At 34.8% G+C, this 13,639-nt stretch overlaps 2 protein-coding genes across 2 annotated transcripts; one reads left to right on the forward strand and one right to left on the reverse strand.

Moving 5' to 3' along the window:
• Positions 1–1,302: 1,302 nt before the first annotated feature.
• On the reverse strand, positions 1,303–4,796 carry LOC143545580 (uncharacterized). The gene is made up of 8 exons (XM_077037444.1): positions 4,707–4,796; positions 4,406–4,487; positions 4,260–4,327; positions 4,076–4,173; positions 3,729–3,865; positions 3,507–3,574; positions 2,318–2,381; positions 1,303–1,548 (listed from the first exon to the last, which is right to left on the reverse strand). The coding sequence occupies exons 1-8, from the start codon at positions 4,715–4,717 to the stop codon at positions 1,531–1,533; spliced, it is 546 nt and encodes a 181-aa protein (XP_076893559.1). The 5' UTR covers positions 4,718–4,796; the 3' UTR covers positions 1,303–1,530.
• A 6,375-nt stretch (positions 4,797–11,171) lies between these two features.
• LOC143545581 (serine/threonine-protein phosphatase PP1 isozyme 9-like) lies at positions 11,172–13,311 on the forward strand. The gene is made up of 3 exons (XM_077037445.1): positions 11,172–11,352; positions 11,411–11,970; positions 13,079–13,311. The coding sequence occupies exons 1-3, from the start codon at positions 11,178–11,180 to the stop codon at positions 13,292–13,294; spliced, it is 951 nt and encodes a 316-aa protein (XP_076893560.1). The 5' UTR covers positions 11,172–11,177; the 3' UTR covers positions 13,295–13,311.
• The last annotated feature ends 328 nt before the right edge of the window (positions 13,312–13,639 follow it).

Here is a 13,639-nt window from a genome sequence, read left to right on the forward strand (position 1 = left end):
AAGAAAATATGTCCGTTTAAGTGTTCATAGTCGTTTGTTTGTTCAGTTAAAGTTAAACGAACAAACACGAGCAAGCACTATTCATGTTCATTCGGTTTGCTTACAAGTCACACTTCATCTTTAGGGTGACGCGCTGGTAAACAATTGTTACCCTACCAACAGAGGTCTCGGGTTTAATTCATGTGTTCAATGGATTTTCACCAATACCTCTGAATGCTACATGCCTAGCGCACGCTGCATCTTACCCGATCCGTTCGGTTAACAAACAGACAACATATTCCCTGTTCCCACAGTCCTAAGAAGAAAATTTGACGATGATCCAGTGATGTGAGGCCTATATATGGGATTTGGGTGTGTTTGGATATAATGTGTTCTAAGGTTTTTAAGGGTATGTTTTGAGGTTGTAACGTGATTTAGATGTTTTTATGTGGCTAAGAGCATTCCCAACCCATTCTCTATCCTATATCCATATATATCATATAATTACAATAAAAATCACTGTTTTTTCTCTCTCCTGTTTAATTACATAATACTTTTTATACCTTTATCATTATCTTTTCTCTTTTCTTCACTCACAACCACTTTTAGAAAATATTAAAAAATTATACGGTATCAACAATGAAACCCTAAATTCAACTTTCTCCTATAACATTTTCTCTCTCCTTTACTCACAACTACTCATAACCATACCATATAATTTACAAATCCTTCTCACATATTTTTAAGGAACGGGCTGAAAATGCTCTAACACATATTTTTAATTTAATTTAATTTAATTTTATTTTATAAAAACTCACATGGAAAGACGTAACGGCATGTCAACAAAAACCCAGTTTCACATCATTTTAAGTAAAGCGATAACGTATTAGACGGTTTGCTTCACAATGTAACCTTAAAAAACCTTAACTTCGTTACATTTCCTTACAATCTGCCTTCTTAAAACTAGTTTGGTTTACATCAGCATCCAAGTTTAAAAGTTCTAAATGTAGTATACCAACCTTAAGTTCATTATTTTTCTATACAATTTCCTTTTTTAAAACTAGTTCCTGTTCCGCAAGTCTTTTAGGCGAAACCAAAACCCTAGTTTAACAACAATAGAACTTATCACTGAAAGTCCATAAAACCGCCCCAATAAGATAAGATTCAAGGGGCTAAGGCAAACCAGTGACCATTGGATTTTTAAAATGAGAACTTGGTAGATGAAATCAGACGCTTACAGATGTTTCGCTCATTGAAGGTTATCGACTCCATTTTGGGCGCAAATTAATAAACTTTTAAGCACAAAATAATGGAAATAATCAAATAACCATAACCGTCAAGGGAATAGTAATCCAAGACCAAAGGGTTATAAGGGCTTAGACACAAAATGTCACATAAACCAGGGGAAAACACAAAAAGATCAAACAATCACGGATTCCAAAATACATATTGTATACGACCAACAAGTCTCGCCAAATTTGGTTCATGTTGGCTAAAAACTTACATGGAAGGCGTAACAGAACCTAGAAAAACAGGAAGGATCATGCAACCTCAATCTAGACGCTCCATCTGCAAACAAACCCAAAACATACCCGAGGTTACCAAAGCCCCGAAAACTACAAATGAACCAAAATTGCTAAAGCTTGTCGAGTTAGTTAAACATTCTCTTAGGTTATTGAAGTATGTGTCAAAACAAGTCGGAGTCTGACATGAAACACTCTTTTTACAAGAATATTAATTTTATTTGAATTGTTAGCATGTCTGATATGATTATGAAAATCATTATATTTAACCATAATATAAATACATTTGGCAAATTTCCTTTCAGGCTAACCCATTTTTTTTATTTTGCATGTTGGATTGGCCTCTACTTCAAATCATATTCATTCCTAAAGAAAAAGTATATGTACAAATTATATAATAAAACTAGTAAGTGGCAACTTATGTATTCCATCTATAATATTATTATGTTTAAATAAAGTGACTCGATTTGGTTATGTTTTCCAAAAGCTCAAAAAAAAAAAAATAAAGCTCAACCGCATAAATAAAATTAAAAAAAACTGGCTAAAAAGTACAGGCGAAATTTTCAAGGGCCACCCTAAACTTTGTTTTTAAGCATAAAACCTCCAATGCCAGTTTATTCAAAAAATTACATTTCTACTGAAATAATATAATTTTCTAATCATTTTTGGCAAACTAAGTATTACAAAAAAAAAAAAAACAGTTTTGAGCAAAACTTTCTCCAAATCAACCAGAACGCGGCTTGACCAAAACTGTTTGATTCATAGTTTCTCGAAAGTGTAAATGCACATATAAAAAGAGCATGTCATAATGTTACCTTCCAGAGACCATCATTAAGGTAATGCATATTATCCACACCAATACCCTTGTTAATTGCCTTTCTGCAGTAGTAACAAAATATGAAAAGAATAGATCAGGCTAACACTTGTTAATTGACTTTCTGATTAGCGTCTTTCATCTTTGAAGTCTTGTCATACCTTTTACAGAATATACCAATACTCAATCACAAACTAAAACTCTTCATTTCAATTTAGTTATTCTAATTATTTGTTAACTTCAGTTATATGCTACTTTTACATGATATACCATACCAGTAATTTATAAATGTCACAGATTGCTAATAACAGGAGCAACTTGTTCCTTTAAGTTAGATTACCTAATAATACCTAGTCCTGTAAAAGAACTGAACTTTCAGTAAACCGTTCGTAAAACTGTTCGGAGGGGAGTTCATTTATGCTCATTTATTTAATAAACGAATGAACATGAAGAAAACTTTTTGTTCAATTAGTTAAACAAACGAACATAAGCGCATGTCTCGCTCGTTCATTTGCGTTTGTGATTGATCGTTTACATTCATTCTTTTAAATCCGTTTATGTTCTTTCGTTTGCTGTCATTTATGTCCATTAATTTATTTATATTTTTAGACACACTACAATTTAGTCTACTTTTAATAACCTTTTAGCCCAACACATTGTTCTTTACATTTACTTTTAATTAATTTTAGATAAATTATGTTTGTTCATCTATGTTCAAGTATGTTCGTTCGTTTAAGTTCGCTAACTGTTTGTTTATACAGTTAACAAACAAACATGAACAATCACGAGCATGTTCATTTTCTGAATAAACGAGCACAAACAAGAAAACCCCTTTCGTTGAATTGATCATGCTTGATCGGTTGTTCAGTTAAAGTTAAGCAAAAAATGAGCCATTCGTGTTCATTTGGTTCGGATTACACACCTATGTTTGCCAAACAATGAGCTAATAAACCAACTCTATGCAAGCAGTAGTGCTCAAACCCTATTTCAAATGTTTCATTAACCGTGTGGAATCACACCACATTTCTCAGCCAGTCCGAAGTTTCCCAATCATATGATGCTACTTCCATCCAAAGGACCAAAAGAACAATGACAGAACATTCGAGGCAAATAATTATATATGACTTTCACCCAAAAGGATAATTGAGATGGCGTTTGATCACTTTGATGAGAGAGAATCATCTACTTACATATCTTTTGCTGACATTTTTGTAAAGCCAATAGCCAGAGCATGTTGCTTCCCTTCAGCCATTATAGCCTGACACAGTGGCAAAACAACCAATTATGTATTGGTTAACAAAAGCAAGGAAGCCAATGGTTTTATCTTATAGCTAGTAAGTTTAAAAGATTAATGTGAACGTAAACTGAAATTTAAGTATAATAAACAACTGCTGTTATAGCCCTTCACTTACCACCGGTCTTTCTGCACCCACGTCCTCATCTAAGACCCCACCTTTAGATGTAAGACCAGGACACATGATATTAGCGCCGGCTAGGACAAACTTTATCGCACCCCTGTCCACTTGAAATTTCTTCATGATGGTTGGATCTGTATGCATACAAACAAACATAAAATATTAGTTATGATGTGATTCATTAAGAAAAATGAAAGTGATGAAATAAGGCTAGATGTTTTAAAAACATAGTGTAAACTCAATATTGTGTCCCAATCAACATGAACCGTTATAAATACGAAACCCTTTTCATGTACTTGAATAACTGAAAGTAAAGATAGTTTGCTAAATTATTATACACTCACACTGATGAAGAAGTCGTAGAGTGGGCATATATGGGCCGTCACGTATGTTGAAAAACAGAGGCACATTGTTCACCACAACCAGATTCAGATGATTTTGACTAAACAACATTAAAAGAAAGAAAAGCACAAACAAAGAATGTTAGAGATATGGGAAACCAAATAAACACAGTAAAATGGAGCAAACCATTTAGCAACAATGAGAGGCGATTTCTTTGGAAGCAAATCATCCAAAACTAGTTCTAAACATGGATACTGCATAGCACACATACGACAAATATCAATAAACTTATCAGGAAAAAAAAAACTTAAAAAAAATAGTGCTCATAGAACCTCATCAGCAATACTTTGTCGGATTTTTCGTTGGACGGAAGCTTTGACTTGATTTTGGCCTGATACATCTTCCGAGGTAAACCTAAAGCTCACAAAATGCAACATCATATTAAAATCCAATTTGTAAACCTAGAACACTGCAAAAGATAATTAGTTTATACAGTATTAATTAATAATTTGATTGTAGATTCAATCTAAGCAAACGCAATACGATAGCATCTTTGAGCTGAATCTCAATACAAGGGAACGAAATCATGAATAGACGATAGAGTATGAAGAAATTGAAAGAAGAATCACTCACTTTTTGAACATTATAATCGAAGCGATTTGTTTGTTTGTAGGGTTTAAGAGCAGCGCGTAGTTGCCAGGCTAATTGGTCGCCCTGATGAAGGTCAGTCTAGTCTTGATCTCCAATCGAAGAAGCTTCTCCGGGTGTCTGGATTCAAATATTATTTTTGGATACGAGTCGGGTCGGTTGGACTTGGGTCGGAGCATTTTTTAACTCCAAAATCATAATAATAGGAAACTATTAATTTATTTTTTCAGTTTGCTAAAAACAACTATTACAATTTACCTATTGCACCTGATATTGTCGATATATTACCGTATATCAGTGATATATCGGTTATCGGTTCCTTGACGATATATAAGTCAAAATACCGGTTTAAAATATCGGTACCGATAATATCAACGATATTGACCGATGCTAGACTAATATTTGACCGATGTATCACCGATATTCCCGATATCAATGTTTTAAGTTTTAATTATCAACTTTTAGTATTCAATGTTATTGTTTTAAGTCTTAATCAATTCTTACTTGTCACACCCCGACTAGCACAATGCGGAAGCGTAAAACGGAAATGTAACAGACACCTCTGGCATCAACACATTGTTTATAAAGAAACATTACAAACTAATTTACAATATATTACATTTCTTTGTTCTATCATTGTTTTACAGTCTATGTGATACAAACAAAACTAGTTCGTTAACTATACGATCTTACTACTAACACCCTTGCCTCTATTCACATAGCATCAACCACACACATTGGGCAAGTAACAGATCACCAAATCATTCCGATTTAGGTACACCTGAAAAGCAGTTTAAAACGGATCAACTACTAGAGTTGGTGAGTTTCACGAGTTTCAAGAAAACAGTAATGAGTATTCACAAGTCAACACTTGTAATCATGAAATAAGTATGTATGTATGTAAATGATGTAATTATGCTAAGCTACAGTGAAGCCTTGACTGTATGTGCTGCGTGCATCCATTTCCCATGCTCAATCAACCACTGTGGCCCCTTTCCGGCCACAACATGCCCCAAGTAGCTATGTCTAACACTACATAGCATGTTGTATAATTATGGTCATGTGCAAACGGGGTAAAGTCTCAGCAATACATGTCGTCTCCGTTTGGATTTGTCAAACCAATAGTACTATTCACAAGCCACCGGCTCGAAGTTAATCACTATGTTAGTGGGGACTTTCGTGTGTTAGCACTTAGATAATTCACATCAATACATGTTTCAGGTATGTATATGTAATCAAACATGCTTTTCACCCCAAAAGTTCGTAAAACTGTTTAAAGAGTGGGGTCATGAAATTCACGGTTTAGTAGATAATCAGTACTGTATCAGCTCGTGGTTTGTTCGGTCTGCTATCAGTAGTTCCTATAATCAATATTATAATAATATTAATATTTTAATATTATTATAATCTCAATACTAAACTGGGTTGTATAACTAATCTGGGTGTAGCTGGAACGCCTAGAAAGTGGCAATAAGCTTGGGTTGTGATATTGTTCAATGTCTAATATTTTGAACTGAACTTGGCTCAGATTCCCGTTTTCCTAGCTGGGCCAAGTTGTTCGTTTACGCGTTCAGAAAATAGTTATGGGAAAACAAGCTTGGGTAAATGTATTGGTTAATAAAATGATTAAGTTATAAAGAAGGATCACATACTGGGGTCCCGGATTAGCCACGGGGCCCGTTTCGGTTTATTCAGTTTGATTTGAGAAGAAACGTGCACAATCCACCCCGATTGTCCAGGTTTCTCATAGAAAAGTTCGTTTTCACTTAATTAGTCCAAAAATATGATTTTTGATCACTCTTGGTGTTTTGATATTCCCGCAGATTCGTTAATCGCGAACTTGCTGGTTTTATAAAAACTGAATTTGTTTAATATTCAAATTAGCATAATTAATTAACCGTTAATCATTAATTTATGAAAATTTAACCACTTATCAATTAAAATATGTAGATTTTTATAAAAATATTTCTTGAATTATTTACTGATTTATTAATTTATAAAAATTCATTTTATCAGCTATATTTCGTCTGAAAATTGTCTGTTTACCCCAAACAATTTCCAAAAATTCCACAAAAATTCCTGAATACTCCAATCATGTCCCAAATCAATCTATATCAATTCCAGAATGTAAAAAGCTCGTGCGATATTATTTTCGACCAAAATTCAGTTATAAAAATTCACACGAACGCATATACACAAAACACCTTTAGACTTCTCTAAATGATCCCAAAATTCATATGTGATCAAAATACATCAAATCTGAGTTCCCAGAAAAAAAAGTTCATAATTTTTGAAGTATTTTGGCTATTTTTCCCAAATAAACGTCCCAATTCGGTAATAAATTTGCCAAATATTCTCGGATGGTAGAAAAATTATCAAATTTAAACAGGGACTCATTGACATGGTCTCTGATGTTCTTGCAAAATTTCAAGGCCTAACAATATGCACATCACAACCTTAACCTAAACAGCCCGTAAGCAAGTGTTTCGGCATTACCTTAGCGGGTTTGGCTCGTTTCTGACTTTCTAACCAAGTTTTCAGGTTCCTGTGCTTCTATGCAAGCTAGATACAAGTCCTATATCACAATCCAAGCAGGTTTCATCAATAGAACAGCCCTTTAACTTAGGGTTTCGGCTAGTACACAAAAACGAACTTTTGAACCGTAAAAACGCCGTTTCAACCCTTTAATCCGTGTTTATGGCCAAAGAAGATCATGATTCTGATTTGAAACTAGGTTTAACATCAAAGTATGTTTTTGAATGATTTTTGAGAGTTTTACATGGTTAACTATGATTTTTAACAATCAAGACATGTTTATATGTTGTTAAACGAGTTTAAACGAATCAAAAATCGATTAATCATAAGGTTTTTACCTAGTTTTCTTGCTGGTTTTGGCTGTAGAAGAAGAGTTCCAGAAGTTGTGTTTGAAAATATGTGTAAAAATATCTCAAATCTAGTTTATATGTGAAAGGAAAAAAAAAGGGGGGGTGGGGTGGCGGCTGCGGCCGGAAGTCCATGGGCCCATTTTGGCCCAAGTTTCTGATTTCTCAAGCCCAAATACGAAAAGCCCAGTCCAAATTTAGTTTGGGTTCGGTTTTTGGCGCGAAAAACTTATCGGGTGCGTTAAACAGCACGAAAACGAGTGTTTTTCGGCTAGTTTTGTGTAAAATTATAAAAACATACTATATGTTTGTAAAAATCAAAAATATTTTCACGGATCGCTTAAAACATTTCAAATAAGTGTTTGGTAAGTCTTTTTCGGCTTAACGGATGATACAATGCTTGGTTTGTAACTATCTTTCGCGTTTAAATCTATAGCGAGTAGTTAAACGAGCATGTTTTCGTTTAACTTGTTTGCTATCAAACTAAGGCCATATTTCTAATGTTTTAGTTTATATAGATCGTATATCACTTATAGATGGTCCCCCGAGATATCTAGGTCATAACCCGACCCGTTCGGTTAATCGTTCGTTTGTTACGCAAAAGGCGTTTATTTGCTTAATCGATAAATGCGTACTGAGGTGTACTTTGTTTTGGCTCAAATGTCACATTACTTGCTACGATTGTTAGTGTTTTGCAATTTGCAAAAGGCTAGTTTGTTAATGGTAGGAGAGCATACTGAATTATTAGCATTAAATTGCTATATATATGAATTTTGCATGATATTAAAATTACAAATATCCCACCAATATCTCACTGCGATAACTGATATCTCAGATATCGGTCCTTGACCGATATCCAATGTTCTCCCGCATTAACTGCTTAGCAATTTACAAAAGGCTAGTTCGAGGTAAGAAGTTTGCCCTTTCAGGTGGAGACGCAAGTTCTGTTTCCATTTAGGTTGGTTCTAAAGGCGGACCTGTCTTGAGGGCAGGGGTAGCACATGCTACCCCTCAACTTTTGGCCGCAAGTGTAAATTTCTTATTTTTTGTCGTTTTTTGTATTATGTTACCCCTGAAAAAATATAGTGCTACCCCTCCTCAATAATCCTACACCAAGCAAGCGTATTTTTGGTCAGATTCCAGCGTACTTAATCGTAGGGATGAGCTCGGTACCGTACCGGTATCGAAAAATTTGATTTGGTACCGATACCACCGGTAGGGTACCGGAACGGTATCGTTATTGAAGGTAAAAGATCAGGAAGTACTGGTACCGGTACCATACCAATCCCGAAACTCAAAACTTTGGTACCGATGGTACCAAAGTGTTCGGTACCGGTACCAATCGGTACCAGTACCGAATTTGTTCATCCCTACTTAATCGGCCAAAAATAGGCTTGAAACTCGATAGTACAGTGAAGAAAAAGGCAGAAAAAAGATGGGCAGAAAGAATATGTAAAAAACAAAAAGGCTTGATTTTGATGATTTAAAAGAGATAAAATGATATATAACACTACTCAAAAACTGTAAAAGGCTAAATATCATATGTGTACTTTGCTGTTAAAGCATATGCTCATTAGTCCTTTTTTGACTTTTCGAATAGCTCGAATAAAACTTGAGCTTTTTAAAATAGTTTTAATTTTAAAGTTTTTTATAATCATATAATCAATTTATGTAGTTATCTTTTACTTTTTTGTTTTTCCTTTTCATATTTTTTATAAAAATATTTGAACTTGTTATGAGATAATAGTATTCTCAGACATAGTTATTCAAAAACTGATGATAAACTTACTTAACATGTGTTGTTGACAAACTCTGTTTTCTACGCATATATAGGTTGCTATTGAATTAAAGTTTGAAGTATAGACACTTAGGAAGACCTTAGGATTTAATGAAGACAATTATTATCTAAGACTTGTTTGGTTTATCTGTTTAAATTATTCATATGTATTTGGAATATTTGTGAACTGTATTTGGAAATAATTAACTTAATAAATATTGTCACAATTTTATTAATGATAGTATCTTCAAGCTGTGAGTAATCGGATCATGCCCCGACATTTCCGCCTTAGGTTGGGGTGTGACAAGACCCCCCATCATGTCATTCCCGTGACGAGACTTATGGTGTTCGGTTTTGCAGGCAGTTTGCAGGAATCTGACCTCATCAGCAATAAGTAGACTCACACTTGGGGAAATCATAGATTCGGACTATCCAGTTCGATTCTGTGCTTCTTCATTGGCGCCATCCGGTTTCTGCTAGAATTTAAGGTTTTTTGAAAGGTTTTGGAAGTTTTTTGTGATCTGAAAGATGAGTCAGAACCAACAGTTGTCGACAGTCACTCCGGCCAAAAGCTGATGGGTGGAAACCCTTGAAGACCCAGTCCTTGAAGGAGGACGAATGTTGGTGGAACCTAGCCGGAACAATCGAACTCCGGTTCTGGAAGACAAAGTCGGAGAGTTCCCCAGGTTCGAAGATGACCTCGTCGGAGTAATCGAACTCCGGTTCTGGAAGACAGAGCCGGAGAGTTCCTAAGGCTTGAAGATGTTGAACCTCGCCGGACCACTCGAACTCCGGTTCTGGAAGACAGAACCTGAGAATTCCCCAGATTCGAAGGGGACGAAACACGAGTTCGTTACCTACCCAGATCTGGGAAGGCTACACTTACTCCCGATGAGTGGTACTAGCAGGAGCAACAGAGGTTGAAAGAGGAGTATGAACGAAGGGTGAAGAGCAATCAACTGCAAGTGAGAACTTTAACCTATGACTCACCATCTCCTTCACCCCTGCCAGTTATTCGGCGGACTCAGGATCTTCCGGAGATGGAAGATGTTGCACAGTCAGCTGGCCGTTCACAAAAGAGAATTCGTGAAAGAGGTTGAATTAAGTAAGAATATAAATTAGTTGCCACCAATTCACACACAATAAATTTAGTTGTTTTTACATGTGGACCTGCCTCAAAAGATTTGTATAAACAAATGAGGATATTATCATTCAAACATATTCGTTCTCACAACTCTATGTACCAACAACCTTATACTTAACTATTTTAAATAGTAACAATTTAATTATCAAGTCTTTTAATAAGAGTAGCTCACGTTCTATTCCAATGATATTAAGGGTGATAAGTTAGACTTGAAATCTAATATTTTTAAATTCTAAACCTGACTTAAAAGATCTTTCACAATGACAACAGGTGTTTTTGGATGAGTTAAGTGAAACTTGTAAAAGAACAAAGAAGTTAGTTTCATTTTTTTTAACAAGCCGACGTCCAGACGCGTAATGGTCAATGATTTCCATAATTTGATTTTAATAATTTATTTATTATTATTATTATTATTATTATTATTATTATGTGACAAGCCATCAGGCCAGGTGATACGTTGTTTATCTATCGAGTCCACGTCTACGGAATAATCAATGAATGAAGCATTCTTGACGTACGGAATCTCATCTGCATTTCCATTATTATTATTTTTCTATATCTTAATTCCGTCGTATGTATGTATGTTAATTTAATTTAATTGTTGATCAGAGATAGAAAGAAGGAAGGAATAATAACTAGAAATAATATTATATATGGTGATGGAGAAGAAGGTGTTGGAGGATATCATCCGGAGGCTGTTGGAAGGAGAAGGCGGGAAGCAGGTGCAGCTGTCGGAGTCAGAGATTCGTAAGCTTTGCATCAACGCCAGACAAATCTTCCTTTCGCAGCCCAATCTCCTTCATATCCATGCTCCTATTAGGATTTGTGGTACGTACTGTTCTTTCCTTTTTCGAATTTTCAATCACCTTAATCTGTGATGGAATAGGTGATATACACGGACAATATCAAGATCTATTAAGACTCTTTGAATATGGCGGCTATCCTCCCTCTGCAAACTACCTCTTTCTTGGTGATTATGTTGATCGAGGCAAACACAGCTTAGAAACAATATGTTTATTACTCGCTTACAAGATAAGATATCCTGATAAGATCTTCCTCTTAAGAGGAAACCATGAAGACCCCAAAATCAACCGCGTTTATGGATTCTACGATGAATGTAAAAGGCGATTCAACGTCCGCCTTTGGAAGATTTTTACCGAATGCTTTAACTGTTTGCCTATTGCTGCATTGGTTGATGACAAGATTCTTTGCATGCACGGTGGGCTTTCCCCCGAGCTCCAAAATTTGAGTCAAATTCAGGAAATTGAAAGGCCTACTGAAATCCCCGATAACGGCCTTTTGTGTGATCTTTTGTGGTCTGATCCTACTCAGTCGACCGAGGGGTGGGCGGATAGTGATCGGGGTGTTTCCTGTACGTTTGGAGCTGATATAGTTGATGAGTTTCTTAGGAAGAATGGTTTGGATCTTATTTGCAGAGGTCATCAGGTAAATATTCTTATTTAACGTGTGTTCATTTATTTAATAAACAAACGAGTATGAACACATATCATGTTCTTGAACGTTCATTTATGTTTGTTGGTTTACATTCATTTTAATTTGTTTGCTAGTTTATGCTCGTTATGTTCTTTAGTTTACGTTTGTTCATATTTGTTTTCGTTTAAATTGTTGCGCCCATTACAATTTAGTCTGTTTCATTAAATTAAAATATCATTTATTAGTATGCAGTCTAGTTTTATTAATTTTAGGCTCGACAGATCAGTAGTCACATTTACTTTTAATTTGTGTTTGCTTATTTATATTTGTTCATCTATGTTCAAGTATATTCATTTGTTTATGTTTCTTTACTTTTAACTGTACATTTTTTATACTATTAACGAATGACATGAAGACGTTTATTTTCTTAACGAACAAGGAAACTTTGTTTGTCTAATTGTTCGTGTCCGATCGTTTGTTTGTTAAAGTTAAACGAAAAATCCTGAACAGTTAAACGTGCAGGGATTTCTAGTTCATGTTCGTTTATTAAGAAAATGAACGCGTTCGTTTATGGTTGACGGCTCATTCATTAATAATATAAATGAACTGTTGATGAATGTAAACGAACAAGCATAACTGAGCTAAAACCAATTAAAGATAAATGTTAACAACAATGTCCTTGGGTCTAAAAAGTTAATAGAACAAGACTAAATTGCATCAAGCTTAAAAACTTTAAATGAATATATTAACGATTAAAAATAAATGAACAAATACAGTTGAAATTAAGTGAATGAACCTTAACGATGCAAATTTTTTGTTCATGCTCGTTTGTTTATTCAAGCTTTGTTTTTAGTAGGATCGGTTTTGCTATTCAAAAGGGGGTTGCGGTGCAGCTTTCATCCGTTTACCTGCCACTTTATTGTAATTGTTTGGATAGTAAATAATATGACTTTTTTTTAATTATATAAACGAACTTTCCGCCGAAACGCTCCGTTTGTTTACAAGCCTATTGATTTTGGTTATTTTCCGGAACAAGATTTTGGTTATTTGATATTATCATGTAAATATGTAATCATTTTTATAAGGAAACAAAAATGAAGTATGCTGTTTATAATTGCAGGTAGTAGAAGATGGCTATGAATTTTTTGCCCAAAGAAGACTTGTTACAATATTTTCAGCTCCAAACTATGGTGGAGAGTTTGATAACGCGGGTGCATTGTTGAGTGTTGATGAATCGTTAATGTGTTCGTTTGAGATCTTGAAACCACTAGATAATTTGCAAAAACCAGGCACTTCTAAGGGCCCTCTTAAAAAGGTAAACTCGGTCATTTTCTGAACTCGTTTTTCCTTGTTTTTTTTTGTAGCGGGTCTAATTAAATTTCCAACTTATTCTTTTATGTTATGTTGCTTTTTCAACAGCCATCGATAACGTGAACCGCGTGATGGAGTTTGTGCTTGTTAGAATAAGTTTGTTTGGGAATTGTTGGATCCTAAAGAAGGGTTACATCTTGGGTTCATGTTTAGGAGGATCCTCGACTCGTACGTCATCAATCTTGGTATCTAAGTTAAAGTATCTTGTGTGGAGAAACTGAGATTTTCTGGTCTAGTTGTAATCAAATACCCCCTTTTAATTTAGGTTTTGGTATCTAAGTTAAAGTACCTTGTGAGTAGATGAGATCGG

Source organism: Bidens hawaiensis, unplaced genomic scaffold (genome assembly GCF_021521415.1).
Source record: "Bidens hawaiensis isolate Kalapana, Puna unplaced genomic scaffold, B.hawaiensis_p1.1 tig00013983_1, whole genome shotgun sequence".
NCBI lineage: Eukaryota > Viridiplantae > Streptophyta > Magnoliopsida > Asterales > Asteraceae > Bidens > Bidens hawaiensis.

What these genes read in the sequence shown, in the direction of transcription:
- LOC143545580 (XM_077037444.1), bottom strand. An exon ending in CCTCTCATTGTTGCTAAATG is followed by an intron (nt 4,174 to 4,259) that starts GTTTGCTCCATT and finishes AATGTTGTTTAG; the next exon opens with TCAAAATCATCTGAATCTGG. An exon ending in AAAATGTCAGCAAAAGATAT is followed by an intron (nt 2,382 to 3,506) that starts GTAAGTAGATGA and finishes TTACTACTGCAG; the next exon opens with AAAGGCAATTAACAAGGGTA.
- LOC143545581 (XM_077037445.1), top strand. Translation starts at nt 11,178, where the DNA reads ATGGTGATGGAGAAGAAGGTGTTGGAGGATATCATCCGGAGGCTGTTG. An exon ending in TGCTCCTATTAGGATTTGTG is followed by an intron (nt 11,353 to 11,410) that starts GTACGTACTGTT and finishes GTGATGGAATAG; the next exon opens with GTGATATACACGGACAATAT. An exon ending in TTATTTGCAGAGGTCATCAG is followed by an intron (nt 11,971 to 13,078) that starts GTAAATATTCTT and finishes TTATAATTGCAG; the next exon opens with GTAGTAGAAGATGGCTATGA.